At 58.2% G+C, this 15,918-nt stretch overlaps 1 protein-coding gene across 2 annotated transcripts in view; it reads left to right on the forward strand.

The window, feature by feature from the left end:
• The window catches only part of HID1 (HID1 domain containing), a 25,040-nt gene continuing 9,122 nt past the window's right edge, over positions 1 to 15,918 (forward strand). For both annotated transcript variants that reach the window (XR_007123353.1, XM_047707025.1), the window contains exons 1-14: positions 1 to 202; positions 6,117 to 6,266; positions 6,726 to 6,896; positions 7,443 to 7,556; positions 8,152 to 8,258; positions 8,527 to 8,643; positions 10,507 to 10,729; positions 10,930 to 10,986; positions 11,786 to 11,926; positions 12,093 to 12,183; positions 12,389 to 12,540; positions 12,647 to 12,725; positions 14,157 to 14,321; positions 15,683 to 15,910. Coding sequence is in view for 1 of the 2 variants with exons in the window: in XM_047707025.1 (XP_047562981.1) it covers positions 137 to 202; positions 6,117 to 6,266; positions 6,726 to 6,896; positions 7,443 to 7,556; positions 8,152 to 8,258; positions 8,527 to 8,643; positions 10,507 to 10,729; positions 10,930 to 10,986; positions 11,786 to 11,926; positions 12,093 to 12,183; positions 12,389 to 12,540; positions 12,647 to 12,725; positions 14,157 to 14,321; positions 15,683 to 15,910 (1,861 nt within the window). In the remaining variant the exon portion in view is untranslated. The remainder of the gene's footprint in view (positions 203 to 6,116; positions 6,267 to 6,725; positions 6,897 to 7,442; positions 7,557 to 8,151; positions 8,259 to 8,526; positions 8,644 to 10,506; positions 10,730 to 10,929; positions 10,987 to 11,785; positions 11,927 to 12,092; positions 12,184 to 12,388; positions 12,541 to 12,646; positions 12,726 to 14,156; positions 14,322 to 15,682; positions 15,911 to 15,918) is intronic.

Here is a 15,918-nt window from a genome sequence, read left to right on the forward strand (position 1 = left end):
CCCCGCGGGGGCGGGGCCGACGCCGAGCCAGCAGGCGGGGTGTGCCGCTCCTCTTCTGCGAGAGCAGAGGGGGCCGTGGAGCTGGAGCTGGAACCGGAGCCGGGGCCGGGGCCGGGCCGGAGCGGGCTCCAGCGCTATGGGGTCGGCCGACTCTAAGCTGAATTTCCGAAAGGCGGTGATCCAGCTCACCACCAAGACGCAGGTGCGACCGGGGCCCTGGCCTCCCCATCCACCTGCGGGGTTGGGGACTGGGTAGGGCCGGGGGGTGGGGGGCTGTGCGAACTTGGCTGGTGAAGAGATGGGGGACCAACTGGCCTGCAGGGTGACGCTGAAGCTAGGGCCGGAGCGGGACCCGTTGGCCTGTACCCTAGGGCTTCATCCCCTAACCCTAGCCCCTCACCCTCTGCCTCCTCTACCGGGAATATCTCTCTGCCCGCAGCCGCTGCTGCCACCTTAGGCTGACGTGTGCCTACTCCCTGAGCCTGCATCGCTGCTGTCCGCCACCTGTCCCGCCGCCTCCCCCCCCCACCTCTCCCCCGCTCCCGCCTCTCCAGCTCCGCATCTTCAGCCTCACCCCCACTCGCGCCCCCACCCACCCACCCCGCTCCCTGCTCCCCGCTCCCCTCCCTGGCCCTCGGTGCCCGCGATTCCTGGACGCACAGACCCGGCTGATTCAATGCAAACAAAGCCGGGCCGGCGCCTACCGGGTCGGGGAAACAGCTGGTGCGCGGTGGCAGCGGCCTCGCTGGGCCCAGGTCGATGGCCACAGCCAGGGAAGGCCGAGGTCTTCCTGAGAACATGCAGAGTGGCGAGCGGCGCTGCAGCCTAGCAAAGGGAACTGTTCCCAGGCCCGTGGAGTCAGTTTCCCAGCTGGGGACCACCCTCCAGAGGGCTCCTCCTCTGAGGCCCAGCAGTGGGGATGGCTGTGTTTTCAGGTACCCTCTGTTCTCTGGGTCAGGGCTGAGAACCCTCCAGGTTGTCTTTGACTGGCTGGTGCTGGGGTCTGGGGGTGTCTTTCAGCCAGTACACTCCCCCGAGTTCACGAGTGGCACAGAGGCCACCTCTTTGCCCCCAACACACAGGACCCATCTCCTTCCCTGCCTACCCCTTCTGTCCTTACCCCTTGAACTACACTGCTCTGGCCACAGAGTCGCCCAGCCCTGACTCTCCAGGTCCCCCACTTTCAAGGGAGTCAGGACCTGCTGCCCTCTGGGACTTTCCTCTTACCCTTACCCCCAGGGCAGTTAGAGTGGGATGGAGGGGTCCATCTTCTCACAGCCAGCTGATCGCAGCTCCAGAGGCCAGATCTCTGGTCCTACTCTCTCTTGTTCCCACGAGAGAAAGGTCAGGGGCCTGGCAAATGCCCAAGCCTCTGGAGAGTCCAATCCCCAGTAAGAGGTGTTTGACAGAAACCAGACTTTGCTTCTCGCCACTTTCTTCATGGTTCCTGGTTAGTTCTAGCACTTGGCTCTTTTGGGATGGGGCTTCTAGGTCTGTGGGTGGCAGGTGGGCCAGCGCCTCAATGTGAGGCCACAGGGAGAGGCAGGAGGGAGGCTCCCATGTTTACCTACCTGGGGAAGGAAACACATTGGAGGCATGAACTATGGGTTGTTGGCTCTGCGGGCAGGGTCCTTTTGGCCAGCCCAGCAGGACTAGCTCAGCTGGGTCCCAAAGGATCTGGGTGGACTAGATTCCTACCTGCACTGGCCTTCTCCCCAAAATGCAGTGTGCCTCCGGCTTTCCTGGCTGCAGGCCTGTTATGGAGGTGACTGAGATGGTGCTGTCCTGTTTCCCAGCTGAGGACAGGAACCAGATACCAGGCTGGATCTCTCTCCAGAGACCTCAGGAGCCCTGCAGGTGGGAAGAGAACCAGGCTGGCTGCAGGGAACCCTCAAGCCTCTGTCCTGTGTAGTGACCTGGCTTGGACCGCAGAGGAAGAACAGATCCCAGACGGTCTTTCCAAACCTTGCCACTCAGTGTCTCCAAGGGGATTCAGGCCAGCTGTCCACAGGGTGTCCTCCAGTCTCAGACCCTTAGGGGCTATGCCATGAAAACAGATGTTTGTTCTGGGCAGCAGACAAGTGGACCCAGAACCTTTTCCTGTGGCCTGGGCATGAGCCACTGCTGCTGGGCCTGCCCTGCCTTCCTGCGCTGCATCCTGTTTTCTTCCTGCCCTGGGCTAGGCCTGACCCTGGTCCTGAGGCTGAGCTGTTTGGGCTGCTTCCTGGACCTTCCCTGGGGTGGGTGGGACCCTCTCTTAGATCCTGCCTTTTTTGGAGACTCTCTGCTGTAGATGGGGTGAGACCTGGTGGGTCTGTGTTACATGTGTGCACGTGTGTGTGTGTGGGGGGGGAATGCTGTGGTGACACGGACCTCCTGAACAGTTCACCCTCAGCAGGCAAGAGCACTATGGTCCTTTGCTCCCCCTCACCCCCCAGAAAGTTCAAAAGATACAGCTGGACTCCCAAGCTGGTGTGTGTGGGGGGGTCTGGCCCGAGCAGGTGCTGGTAAAGCTTGGGTAAGAATATGTTTTCCCACCTGAGTAGCTCAGTCCCTGTGCCCTGGCAGCATGGGTCATCACATCTGCAGCAGAAATACTCTTTTCAAACAAACTGGCTTGGATTTTAAAAGCTTCTTTGGGTTGTATGGGGTCCAGCTTGGGTACCTGGGACAGGAGCTGAGCCATGTTTCTCCCCTCAGAAGCCCAAGGGGCTCCAGTGACCCTGGCTAACACCTGCAGCATCAGACCAGCCTGGGATAGCCAGGTGACGGGCACCAGGCTGAAGCATCTGGGCCATAGTGAGAGCTGGAGTGCTGAGACTGTCCTCTGGCTTCTCAGCTGGGCTAGCCTGGGGCCTCCTAAGTCTCCTTTTAAGTCTCTCTCCTCGTTTGGAATTTGGTCCCTAGGTGACACTTGCCTGATGAACTAGGTCAGAGGTCAAGTCCACTGGTGCTCAGATGAGTTTCTGCCCCTTTAAGCAGGTAGGGGCTACCAGGAAGTGGGGGAAATTGTCAGAGATGGGGAGTTTCCCAGAGATGACCCCAGGTTTTCTAGGATGTCCTTCTCCACCTCAGTCCTGGCCACCCACACTGGGGGATGGTACCCCTTGACCCCAGGGACTGTTAGAGGGCTGCCTTGGCTGAGGCCAGCAAACCCTAGCCCTAGGCCCCTCCTTTGGCCTTTGTTCTTCTCTCCAGCTAACTTGCTCTACCAGTTCGGGGACCCAGCAGGCCGTGGTACTAGGTCTGTCCTGCGGGACATGGCCACTTGCTATCCTGTAGCTTGAAGTGGGGGCATTGCTTGGAGAGTGGGCGAGGTTACACCTGGACCTTGGTGAGGCTTTCAAAGCCAGTCCTGAGTTTGGACAGCCCCACTGGTGCTCAGGTCTGCCCAGTGACTGGGTTGAAGGGATCTCTGGGACTAATGACAGCCTTTCCCTGAACAAATATTGGCTGTGCATCTGCCATCGGCCCCAGCTGCAGGGTCAGGGAAGAAGGGCCGGTGGGGTACTGGGGCCTCAAGGCAAGTGCGTTGAGACCCCTGGAGTCAGGGCCTTGGATGAGTGACTGAGGTTGGGGAGCAGGGTTCCAGGGTGGGAACAAGCCTGTCAGTCCAGAGATCTGGGAGAATTCTGGGAAGAAGGGGCTTCAGAGAACATTTATTATTATTATTATTATTTAAGATTTTATTTATTTATTTGATAGAGCACAAGCAAGGGGAGCAGCAAGCAGAGGGAGAGGGAGAAGCAGGCTCCCCACCGAGCAAGGAGCCCAGGATTCTGGGATCATGACCTGAGCCGAAGGCAGACACTTAGCCGGCTGAGCCACCCAGGCGCCCCAGAGCAGAGTTATTCTCAAACACTATATATATGTATATGTTTTTATGATAGTCAGAGTATCCTGTGTGTGGATTTGTGGGAAGCAGTGCCTGTATGATCTTTCCAGAGAAGGGAGAAGGCCAGGTTGATGGAGACCAGGGGTCTCCTGCGGGGCTGCTGTTTGGAAGAGTGCCCTGGACACCCTGGCCTCTTAGCAGGTGAACATTCAAAAGGAAAAAATAGTTAATAGGGGCACCTGGGTGGCTCAGTGGGTTGCCTTCGGCTCAGGTCGTGATCCCAGGGTCCTGGGATAGAGCTCTGCTATCAGGCTCTCTGCTCAGCAGGGAACCTGCTTCCTCCTCTCTCTCTCTGCCTGCTTCTCTGACTACTTGTGATCTCCGTCTGTCAAATAAATAAATAAAATCTTTAAAAAAATAGTAATATGGGGCGCCTGGGTGGCTCAGTGGGTTAAAGCCTCTGCCTTCGGCTCAGGTCATGATCCCAGGGCCCTGGGATCGAGCCCCGCATCGGGCTCTCTCCTCAGCGGGGAGCCTGCTTTCCCCTCTCTCTCTGCCTGCCTCTCTGCCTACTTGTGTATCTCTGTCTCTCAAATAAAAAGAAAAAATCTTAAAGGCAGTACTTGGCATCTAGTTCAATTTGTATTAAAAAAAATAGTAATATATGTGTTTGCAAAAAAATACAAGTAAAAAAATAAAACCCACCCAGAGAGATAATCTCTGTGAGCATTCTGTCGTTTTCATTCAGGCTTTTATGACCATATAATTTAGCAAAGATCGTGACCATCGTGTAGTTCGTGTTATAGTTTATCTTTTTCACCCAGGGTTGTACTGTGATCGTTCTTCATTCATCAGTAGTCTTTGGCAACATGGCGCTGGTGTTTGCATAATATTCTAGTCTATGAAAGGGCCCTAACTTTTTTTTTTTAAAGATTTTATTTATTTATTTGACAGGCAGAGATCACAAGTAGGCAGAGAGGCAGGCAGAGAGGGAGCGGGAAGCAGGCTCCCTGCCAAGCAGAGAGCCCGATGCAGGGCTCGATCCCAGGGCCCTGGGATCATGACCTGAGCCGAAGGCAGAGGCTTTAACCCACTGAGCCACTCAGGCGCCCCGGGCCCTAACTTTTTGAGTGTTCCCTGCTTTCTGGTTATTTGGATTCCTTCCAGCTTCTTGCTATTATCGACAACAACACATCAGCGAACCTCCTTCTATGTGCACATCTCTGGTCATTTCCTTAGGAAGGATGTCTTGAAGTGGAGCTTATGATTCAAACCGGCTCCCTATGCGACTGTCCGTATGATTCAAAAGGCACAAGTGTGCATACGGCGTATGGTCTCCAAAAGACCGGTGGGACTTGGGAATGCATTAGAAGGATGGGCCTGCAAGGAAGAGGGGACAGTCCAAGCAAAGGCGAAGAGAAGTGACGACAGCGTTGTGTTGCAGGGATAGCAAACATAGGTGTGCATGTTCCCACGAGCAGTGTGTATGTGTGCATACATGTGCGCACATGTGTGCGTGCGTGTAAACATGTTAGATAAGATCTTGGCTGCCAGTCGGGCCCAATCCTGCAGGCAGCAGGGGAGTCCCGATGGTCTTTGTAAAGGGAACAGTGCCTTTGGTGCTGTGCCTCGAACACGGGCTGGAGGCGGTGTGGATGCAGGTTTGAGGACGTAAATTTGGAGGTGGGGCCTTGGCAAGAGTGGCCTGAACAGCAGCACTGGCAGTGGGCTCCCGGGGGAGCAGGTGCAGTCAGAGAGCCGAGGGGGTTGGCTCCTTTAGCTCGGGCACCTGTTGGGTGTGCAGGGAGAGGGTGGAAGCTGGGGCGAGGGGGGACGGTGAGGGTGGGCTTAGGTGAAATGAGCACACATCCCCTCGTCTTCTTCCTTTGGGGAGGAGCAAAACCTGGGTCTGGCCCCCAGGCACTTGACCTAGCAGCATGGCCTGGGGGGGGGGGTCCCCGGGTGGGGAGGCCTGGCCAGAGGAGGATGCTGACTTACCCCGTCCCTTGGGGACTGAGTTAGGCTTTGGCTGCTGAACTCAGTGGTTGGCCGACCTTTGACATCTGTGCCAAGTGTCTCCTGCCTGCCTCTACCAGCAGAGACTCACAAAGGTTGAAGACTGTCCCCCCCGCCATAGGAGGGCCCCTGTGCGCCAGCAGGGATGGAATAGGGGGGCTGTGCCTTCCCTTTTAGGGCTCCTTTATCTACAGACTGGGCAAACTGTGGGCCTGTTAGAGAGGGATTATATAACAACTCTGGACACACGGCTCCCCTCCCCCAGCCTGTGGAAGCCACCGATGATGCCTTTTGGGACCAGTTCTGGGCAGACACGGCCACCTCAGTGCAGGACGTCTTCGCGCTGGTGCCTGCGGCAGAGATCCGGGCCGTGCGGGAGGAGTCACCCTCCAATCTGGCCACTCTGTGCTACAAGGTGAGCGTAAGGCACTCGGCCCCTGGCGGCTGCTCCCTGTGGAGTCGTTTCCCACCCTCCCCCTGAAGCCAGCTCAGCCCTGCGGACCCCGAGAGCAGGCTGCCATGACAGCCCACCTGTCCAGGTCTGGGCAGTCCCCTGGCTGTACCCACTTGTCCCCACTGGCCGGGCTCTGGCGGGGGGGAGATCCTGGCAGCCACCCTCTGCGAGGGCTTCCGCACGTCAGCACCCTCAGCTCACCCTGTGCGGTGGGGCGCAGTTCATGTCACCAGAGACAAGGAAACAGACTCTGACAGGTGGGCTGGGCTCTCGGGGGCGGGGGGATGCCCTAGGCTGCTCTCTGACCCACTTCCCATCCCCCTGGGCTGGCTGACCCTGCCTGCCTCTCCCCCTCTGAAGCCTGGGGCGCCCATCCTGGCAACAAGCGCGATGTCCCCGCTCCCCGCCCTGTCCCCACAGGCCGTGGAGAAGCTGGTGCAGGGAGCCGAGAGCGGCTGCCATTCGGAGAAGGAGAAGCAGATTGTCCTGAACTGCAGCCGGCTTCTTACCCGAGTGCTGCCCTACATCTTCGAGGACCCTGACTGGAGGGGCTTCTTCTGGTCCACAGTGCCCGGAGCAGGACGAGCAGGGGTCTGTGGGCCTGGCTGTGGGGCTGGGTGGGAAGGATGTGGCGAGACGGAGGGAACCCGTTCAGGGCCCGTCACATTCCTCCAAATCTCTTGTGGGGTTTGGGAAGTACAGGGGAAGGGGAATGGGGGTTGCGGCCAAGGCGTCTCCCACATGGGTGTCTGCCCCTTCAGCTGGGCAGACACGGGGGCAGGGCAGCTGGGCACTCTCCCTCCCCACCCTTCCCCTCCCTCGGTTTATCTCCAGGCAACTGGGCGAGGGTAGGACCCCAGTGATTCCCAGCAGGCCCGAGGCTCTAGAGTTTTCGGGACCTGGCCTGGCTCCTTCCAGCCCGTGGGGAGGTTTCTTCCTGGGCCCCAGCCCTCTTCTGCCTTAGGAGGTTTGGGGTGGTTGGGAATCTACTTCCTTTTCCTTCTGTGTCTTCCTTCATCCCTCTGCCCATGAGGGCCTGCCTGGGCCCAGATCCAACCCCCTTCCAACTCCCAAGTCCTGGGGCCACTTCTCCTTGGCCAGTGACCACTGAGGCGGCCTGTGCTATATCCTGAGCAGGGAGACGATGATGACGAGAACGCCCGGCCCCTTGCTGAGTCCCTGCTCCTGGCCATTGCCGACCTCCTCTTCTGTCCAGATTTCACTGTCCAGAGCCACCGAAGGAGCACTGTGGTGAGAGCCCTTGATCTCCACCTTTAGGCTGGGAGGGCTTTGGTCCTGGGTTAGGGGTTGAAGTTCCCTTGGGCAGGACCCCATGGGGGCAGGGGCTGCCCCCGAAGAGCTGGGCAGGTCTGGGAAGGGGCCGGTGAATGGCACAGCTGGAGAGGAGCCAGCTGGTGCCTGGCTCTACCCCCTCTATCCGGGAGCCTGAGCACAAGCACCCATTGTCCTCGCCTGGGCAGTGGGGGGTGGGGGTGGGGCTTGGACCCAGGAGGTCTGGCCTGCTCACTTCCTATGGGCCCATGGACTTGACCTTCAGTGTTCTCTGCCCTCCCACCCCCACATACCACCAGGTGCACCCAATTCCATTCCCCTCCCTCTCTATCTCTCCCTGCCCCAAGCTGGACTGAGCAAATAAAAGAACCAGAGAAGAAAAATTAGCTTTCAAGAGGTTGAGAACATTCATTTCTTCCCTCATGCATTATCACCAGGGACATTTTGATAATTTGTCTTTAGGGGAATATGAGGGTCTCTGCCCCCAGGGACGACGGTGGGGGGACTTGGGTCGGCCACCCCCAGCCTGATCGCCCCTGAACCGTGTCCCCAGGACTCAGCGGAGGACGTCCACTCCCTGGACAGCTGTGAATACATCTGGGAGGCTGGTGTGGGCTTTGCTCACTCCCCTCAGCCCAACTACATCCATGACCTGAACCGGTGAGTTTTGCTTGGACCCAGAGCCCACAGTGTAGCTGGACTCCAGGCCTGCCCCCCGCCCCGACTCCCTGGCTCAGAGAGGGAACCATGCATGGGGTCCTTCGAGGAGACCCTATCTAGTCGTGACCCTGCAGCAGCCTGACAGGGAGAAAATGGGGTCATTTTGTTTCATGGACTTGTGCTGGAGCTAGGCAGGGTGGGCACGCCCTCCTAGAGAAGAATGGAGATCTTCAGGTACTGAACCCCCTGCCATACCCTACCCCCCAAGGATGGAGCTGTTGAAACTGCTGCTGACATGCTTCTCTGAGGCCATGTACCTGCCCCCAGCTCCGGACAGTGGCAGCACCAACCCGTGGGTGCAGTTCTTTTGTTCCACGGAGAACAGGTGAGGGGCCCCTGGCCTTTCTTTCCATTCTTCTCCTTCTTCAGGAGTCTCCTTCTTCAGAAGTCGCTCACCTTCCTGGAGTCTTAGTTGAGGGGGAGGTGGTGCCCCCTGGTGGTGATGGCTTGTAACTTAACAGCCCTCGTTATGCCCGCGGGTCCAGTGTCCCCCTGGAGGAAGCCCTAGGTGACCGGCCAGTACCTGGGTCCTCCATCCAGAGCTGTGCTGTCCAGCAGAAATATAATGGAAACCACATATGCTGATGTCAACAGAAGTTGAACATTTCTAGTGGTGACATGAGAAAAGTAAAAAAGAAACAGGTGAAATTCATTTTAACATTTCACTTAACCCAATATACAGCAAATACTAGTATTTAACATGTACTCGAGATGCAAAATTACGGAGAGGTTTTACATTCCCTTTTCATGCGAAATTTTCAAAATCCGTAGTATAGTTTTACAATCACAACCCATCTCGGTTCAGACCAGCCTCCTTGCAAGCTCTCAGGGGCTCCATGAGGCTTGTCTGGGGCAGGGCTGCATAGAGAGTGGGTGGGGAGAGGGCAGAAGGAACACCCTGGAGGGTGGGGAAGCCTGGCTCACACGGGGGCGCTTCTGGGCTCTGGGGGGGGTGTCACAGGGCGGGACTGAGTGTGTAAAGCACCTACAGGTGCTCCAGCCCTACAACAGCAGCTGTGCCCAAGGCCCTGCGGCAGGCACGGGAATTAGTACACACCGCCCCCCTGCCCCCCGCCCTGCCACGGTCATGGCTCAGCTTCTTCCTTCCTGCATGGCATGCCATGTCCTTCAGGTTTCGCTGGCCTTCTGCCCAACTCCTGCCTCCCCACGCCAAAGAAGAGAAGGGAAGTGAGGAGACTCCCTCCTCCAGCCACAATCCAAAGCTGGCCAGGGTTTTGGTTTTTTTTTTTTTTCCTCTCACCAGCATTATCAGGCAAATGGCCATGCTTTGCCACTCACTTAACCTCTTCAGGTCTCAGTTTCCTTGCCTGTAAGATAAGGAGCTTGAACCCTGACATCTTACAGATCTCAGAATGATGTCAATCTCTGGCCTGGGAACTGGGTGATCCAGCACGTGCTCTGCTCCCCGAGGGGAAGCCCCCCTCCCTGGGGGACTCCAGCCCCCTGCTTTGAAGCCCCGGGGGAGGGTACCCCTGCCCCTCAGAGACCACAGTGGACCCTAATGTAAATTATGGGTCCGTGTAGGTCCGTTGATTATAACATGAGCCACTCTACTGTGGGATGTCAGTAGTGAGGGAGACTGTGCATGGGAGGGGGTGGGGGGCACGGGGCAGTCTCTGTTCCTTCCTCATGATATTTGCTGTGAACCTAAAACTGCTCTAAACATAGTCTTATAATTTGTTTTTTTTTTTTAATTTTATTTATTTATTTGACAGACAGAGATCACAAGTAGGCAGAGAGGCAGGCAGAGAGAGAGGAGGAAGCAGGCTCCCCGCTGAGCAGAGAGCCTGATGTGGGGCTCGATCCCAGGGCCCTGGGATCATGACCTGAGCCGAAGGCAGAGGCTTTAACCCACTGAGCCACCCAGGCGCCTCTTGTAATTTGTTTTTAATAGGCTTTAGCCCTTGTGGGAAAATCTAAGGGGCATGCACATGATTTCCCCCATAACTGGCTGCCCCGCTCTTGGTATAAATTCCTCTGCCCCTGGCCTAGCCTGGCCTGGGTCCTGGAGGGAGGCCAGGACAAGGAGAGGTCTCTTTTCCTCAGGGAGGGATGAGCCTGGTTCTGCTCTCTGTCCCCCAGCCTGGGGCTAGCACTGAACCCTTGTCAAGGGAGGGGGTGGCCCCTGGGGGGTGGTCTCCATAGCCTTGTTCCTCTTCTACTGCAGACACGCCCTCCCCCTGTTTACCTCCCTCCTCAACACCGTGTGTGCCTATGACCCTGTGGGCTACGGGATCCCCTACAACCACCTGCTCTTCTCCGACTACCGGGAACCCCTGGTGGAGGAGGCGGCCCAGGTGCTCATTGTCACCTTGGACCACGACAGTGCCACCAGCACCAGCCCTACCGTGGACGGCACCACGACAGGCACTGCCATGGATGACACGGATGTAAGGATGGGAGCGGCGGGGAGGGCAGCTGGCCCCACCAGGCTCTGGGCACTCTCCTTAGCAGAGCTGGGCAAGGGATACCCAGTGGGCACCTCGTGGTAGCCTGGGGATGTCCGAGGGGGCACTGCTGCCACCACCTAGGCCCAAGGTAGAGGCAAGGGGTGAAGCCACCTGCTTATCCCAGGCTCCACCCTCGGCAGCCTCCAGGACCCGAAAACCTGTTTGTAAACTACCTGTCCCGCATCCATCGGGAGGAGGTGAGTGGAACCCTGCTTTTGCCCCAGTGGGTTCTCAATGCCCACCTGCTACAATGGTTATGGCCTTGCAGGGGACTGAGGGGGTGGAGATGAGATGGGGTTGGGGGAGTCCTGGCCCCTATGGGAAGGAACCATGGTCCCCATGGACTTGACGCCCCAAGTGAAATAGTGATGGCAGAATTTTGAGGGTTTTGAGATGCAGAAAAGGGCTAATGGCCTCAACTGGGTGGGGACAACTGGGCAGGCTTCCAGGAGGAGGCGGCTCTGATGTCAGGTTTTGGTGGGGGGAAGGATAGTGCACTTAGAGGCCAGGCAGAGCTGAGATTGTGTCTTGTGACCTTGGGGGAGGTTCTTGGGCTCCCAGAACTCTGGCTTCTGCTGCTGTAACATGGGGACAGCAACTGCTTCCTCTTCTTGTTGTAGGAGGTGCTTAGTAAGTGAAAAGCTCTTTGAGAGTCATAGAGTGTGCCTCTGGTGTGACAGGGTGATGGGGAGGGTGGGGGGATGGCATCTGCCCACACGCAGTCCAGGTGGGCAGGGGCCGGTTCGGGGTGTGGGTGTGGGGGCGTCCCTAGGAGCAGCCTTGCTAAAACATGGGGGAGCCTGTGGTCTGGGGAAGGGGTGGGGGTTCCCTCCAGACCTGCCCTGGACTCAGCTTCCTGAGGGGGCTTCTCAGGACAACTACTGATGACAGAAGCTGGGCCTTTCAGGCTCTAGAGGTGGGACCAGGCTTGGGGGGGAGTAAGGAGGCGTTTGTGAGGGAGCTGGACCAGACAGATCCCTGCTGTCCCCGACTCAGGACTTCCAGTTCATCCTCAAGGGCATAGCCCGGCTGCTCTCCAACCCCCTGCTCCAGACCTACCTGCCCAACTCCACCAAGAAGATCCAGTTCCACCAGGAGCTGCTAGTCCTCTTTTGGAAGCTCTGCGACTTCAATAAGGTGGGCTGCCAGCCTAGTGGGCCGTGGTGTGCCCTGCGGTGGGGAGCGGCTACTCTGGCTAGCCCAGGAGGGGGACAGCCTCTGGGAAGGCTCCCAGGATGGGGAGACGGTGGGGCAGAGGGGTCTCCCCTCTGACCCTGCCCACCCGTTCACTCCCTCCCTCCAGAAATTCCTCTTCTTTGTGCTCAAGAGCAGTGATGTGCTGGACATCCTGGTCCCCATCCTCTACTTCCTCAATGATGCCCGAGCGGATCATTGTAAGGCTGGGGTTGGCGTAAGATCCCGGGGGCTTCCCTGTAGAGGGGCGGGTCTGGCCAGTCTGCGCTGCCTCCCAGGAGCTGAGGCTCGGGGCGGGGCTTCTTCCAGTGCTGCTGAGTTGGGTCCCTGCCCCGCAGTCCTTCCTACAGAGCCCCCCCCCCCCCGCCCCGCCCCGTGTGTTGACTTCTGTACCCCATGCTGCAGCCCGGGTAGGCCTGATGCACATCGGAGTCTTCATCCTGTTGCTTCTGAGCGGGGAGCGGAACTTCGGGGTGCGGCTGAACAAGCCCTACTCGGTGCGCGTGCCCATGGACATCCCGGTCTTCACCGGTACCCACGCGGACCTGCTTATTGTGGTGAGGACGCTCCCTCCGCCAGGACCTGGGGGCATGGGGGGCATCCTTTTGGCTGAGTCTGGAGGTAGAGGGGACCCCATGGCCTCCCCTCTGCCTCCTGGCACAGGTGTTCCACAAGATCATCACCAGCGGTCACCAGCGGCTGCAGCCCCTGTTCGACTGCCTGCTCACCATCGTGGTCAACGGTAGGGGCGCTGGGAGCCCGCCTTCCCCGCGATCACCACCAGGTGGCGCCAGGCCACAGGCCTGCCTGCCGCGGTTCAAGCAGCCCAGTCCGGTAGCCAGACCCATAGCGGAGCGATGGCAGCCACGTTGCACTGGTCAATGTTCTAGTAGCCGTGTTGGAAGGAAGGAAGGGAGGGAGGAGGGAAGAAAGGGAGGGAGGAGGAAAGGGAGAGAGGGAGGAAGGAAGGAGTGACAATCATTTTATAATATATTTTATGTATTTCACACCATCCAAAATACCATATCAACCTATAAGCCCCGTAAAAGTTACTGGGATATCTCATATTCTTTTGACACCCAGTCTTCAAAATGTTGTGTGTCTCATGTGCGCGGCACATCTCAGTTAGAACTAGCTATGTTTCAAGCGTTGAGTGGCCTCCAGTGGCTCGTGGCTACTGTGTTGGACATCGCAGGTTTGGACGGTGTGGTCTGAGGGCGGCAGGGTGCACCCTACCCTCCAGCAAGGACTGGGGACAGCTGCCTCCGAGGGGAGGGGCTCGGGCTGGCTGGCCTGCTGGGCTCAGCCAGGTGGGGGGCCGTGAGCTGAGGTAGGATGGCTTCAGCGTGGCCGTCTGTGGAGGGGACGGTTCTGGATGGGAGTGCTTTGGACTCCCGAGTTGGTGGGACAGAGCTCTAGCTGCGCTGTGAGCTCCGGGGCCAAAACCCTGCCTTCCCTTCCTGCTTCGCTTGCTGGGCCCGTCTCACGCATTCTAACTGAGCACTGGTTAAGTGTACCTGGCACTGAGAACACATTTGTGAACCAGAAAACCCAAGAAGATGCTTTTTTCTCCCTGTCCCAGCCTGGTGAGGGAGGGAGAGTGAGACAAGGAAGTGCCCAGATCTGTATGTGACTTCAGGCTGTCCCCACACGTCTCATCTCTCGGACTCCCCCTCCCAAGCTCTGCCAAAAAAATTAGTTTCTGGTGATGCGTGGAGCATTGCAATTCCAGTTTGATATTCCGGAAGGACTTAAAGATCCGGAGTTTGTCTCCCTGCCCGGTGCATTTTATAACTGGGATCTCTGGGCAAGTTTACAAACCCGAGTCTCAGTTTCCTCATCTATGAAATGGGGCTGGTTCCCTCTGCTCCGGCGCCCCCTTTCAGAAGCATGGGGAGGAGTGGGTGAGATGCCATGTGTGAGTGGCTCAGGGAACAGTGTGGCTCTCCACATGGTGCAGGGACAGGGTGTGGGGGGTCCACATGGCCTCCTGGAGCTCTACAGAGTGTGGCCCGTGTGGCTTCAGCCTCCGAGGGCTGGGTCTTCTGGGCTTTGTGGGGGATTTTCTAGGCAAGGGACAGGGAGGGCTTGGCAGCGGGAGCTCCACGTCCTGCTCAGGCCAAGGGCATGCGGGGATGGCTGGGTCCAGGAGTGAGCTGGCTCGTCCCCGCAGTGTCCCCCTACCTCAAGAGCCTGTCCATGGTAGCCGCCAACAAGCTGTTGCACCTGCTGGAGGCCTTCTCCACCACCTGGTTCCTCTTCTCCGCTGCCCAGAACCACCACCTCGTGTTCTTCCTCCTGGAGGCCTTCAACAACATCATTCAGTACCAGTTCGACGGTGAGGCGGCAGCCCGGGCCCCCGTGGGGCCTCAGCGGCCGGACTTGGGATGGGCCGTGCGCAAGGACACCTTCCCGGTCCGTCTAAGGAGGGGAGAACCCTCTGCCTTCCCCTGCCCCTGTCGGCCCCTGTTCATTCAACATGCATTTATTGAGCACCAGCTGCATACCAAGCCAGTGCTGGGGGCAGGGGCTACAGGGGAGAGCAAAGCAGAGTGCTCCCTGCCCCATGCAGCTCACGGCTGGGGATGGAGGCCCGGAGGGAGGCTTTAAACAGATGGTCACCCAGAAAGGTCACCTTACATCAGATGAAAGGGAAGCTCAGGGCAGTGGGACCCTGCTGGGTGTTGTCTGTGTCACACGGCCTGGTGTCATAAGGGCCTTGCCACTTGTCACTTTTGTGACTGTGGGTGGGCACATAGCCTCCAGGTTTTAATGTCTTCGGCTGGAAGACAGTTCTTTTTTTTTTTTTTTTAAAGATTTTATTTATTTATTTGACAGACAGAGATCACAAGTAGGCAGAGAGGCAGGCAGAGAGAGAGAGGTGGAAGTAGGCTCCCTGCAGAGCACAGAGCCCGACGTGGGGCTCGATCCCAGGACACTGGGACCATGACCTGAGCCGAAGGCAGAGGCTTTAACCCACTGAGCCACCCAGGCGCCCCTGGAAGACAGTTCTAACAGTCCTGGAGTCCTTATGTCCGAGGGTGTTGGGAGGACAAGTAGTCAACCACAAGAAGCGTTTAGCACAGTATCTGGTGACTTAGCAGTTACTATTATTTCCAAAATAATGTTTTCACTGATCTGTGAGGGGTGAATGGAGGTATGGTGAGGTAGAAAAAGCACTGTGGGGTGCCGCTGGGGGCAACCTATGCAAGAGCCCGGGAGTGACATGTTAAACTGGAAGCAGGACAGTGTGGTGAGAAGCAGGACCTGATTGCTGGGTGGGGCCTCGAAGGCCCAGAGTCGAGGGAATTCAGGGTGGGCCGTGGAGCACGGGCCATGTCGTCCTTCCTCCCTGATGACCTGGCTCAGGGACACAGTCAAAGTACAGGACAGCTGGCTTGGTGTGGACTCTGACGTGCTGGGCCTGCCCCACTTTCCCAGGGTTACCCCTTAGAGTGCCAGGTTGCGAGGGGTTCTGGAAGGTACTGGGGAGCGGCATGCGGGGAGCTCTGCCCAGAAGCTCTTCTCCAACGAGGTAGTGCAGTGTAGCCACAGTGGCACACACCGCCAGGTGCCAGCCCTTCTCCAGCCTGGAGTTAGACACCCTCCCGTCCTCCATACTCCCCCTTCCCAGAAACCTGCCAGGTGGAGGACGAGGCAAGGGGGCCTCCCCGAATGTGGCATGCTCCCTCCTTACAGGCAACTCCAACCTGGTCTATGCCATCATCCGAAAGCGCAGCGTCTTCCACCAGCTGGCCAACCTGCCCGCCGACCCGCCTGCCATCCACAAGGCCTTGCAGCGGCGCCGACGGCCACCTGAGTCCTTGTCTCGAACTGGCTCACAGGAGGGCGCCTCCATGGAGGGCTCCCGCCCTGCGGCCCCCGCTGAGCCTGGCACTCTCAAGACAAGCCTGGTGGCCACCCCAGGTCTGGCC

The sequence above is a fragment of the Lutra lutra genome, chromosome 16, assembly GCF_902655055.1.
Source record: "Lutra lutra chromosome 16, mLutLut1.2, whole genome shotgun sequence".
Taxonomy (NCBI): domain Eukaryota; kingdom Metazoa; phylum Chordata; class Mammalia; order Carnivora; family Mustelidae; genus Lutra; species Lutra lutra.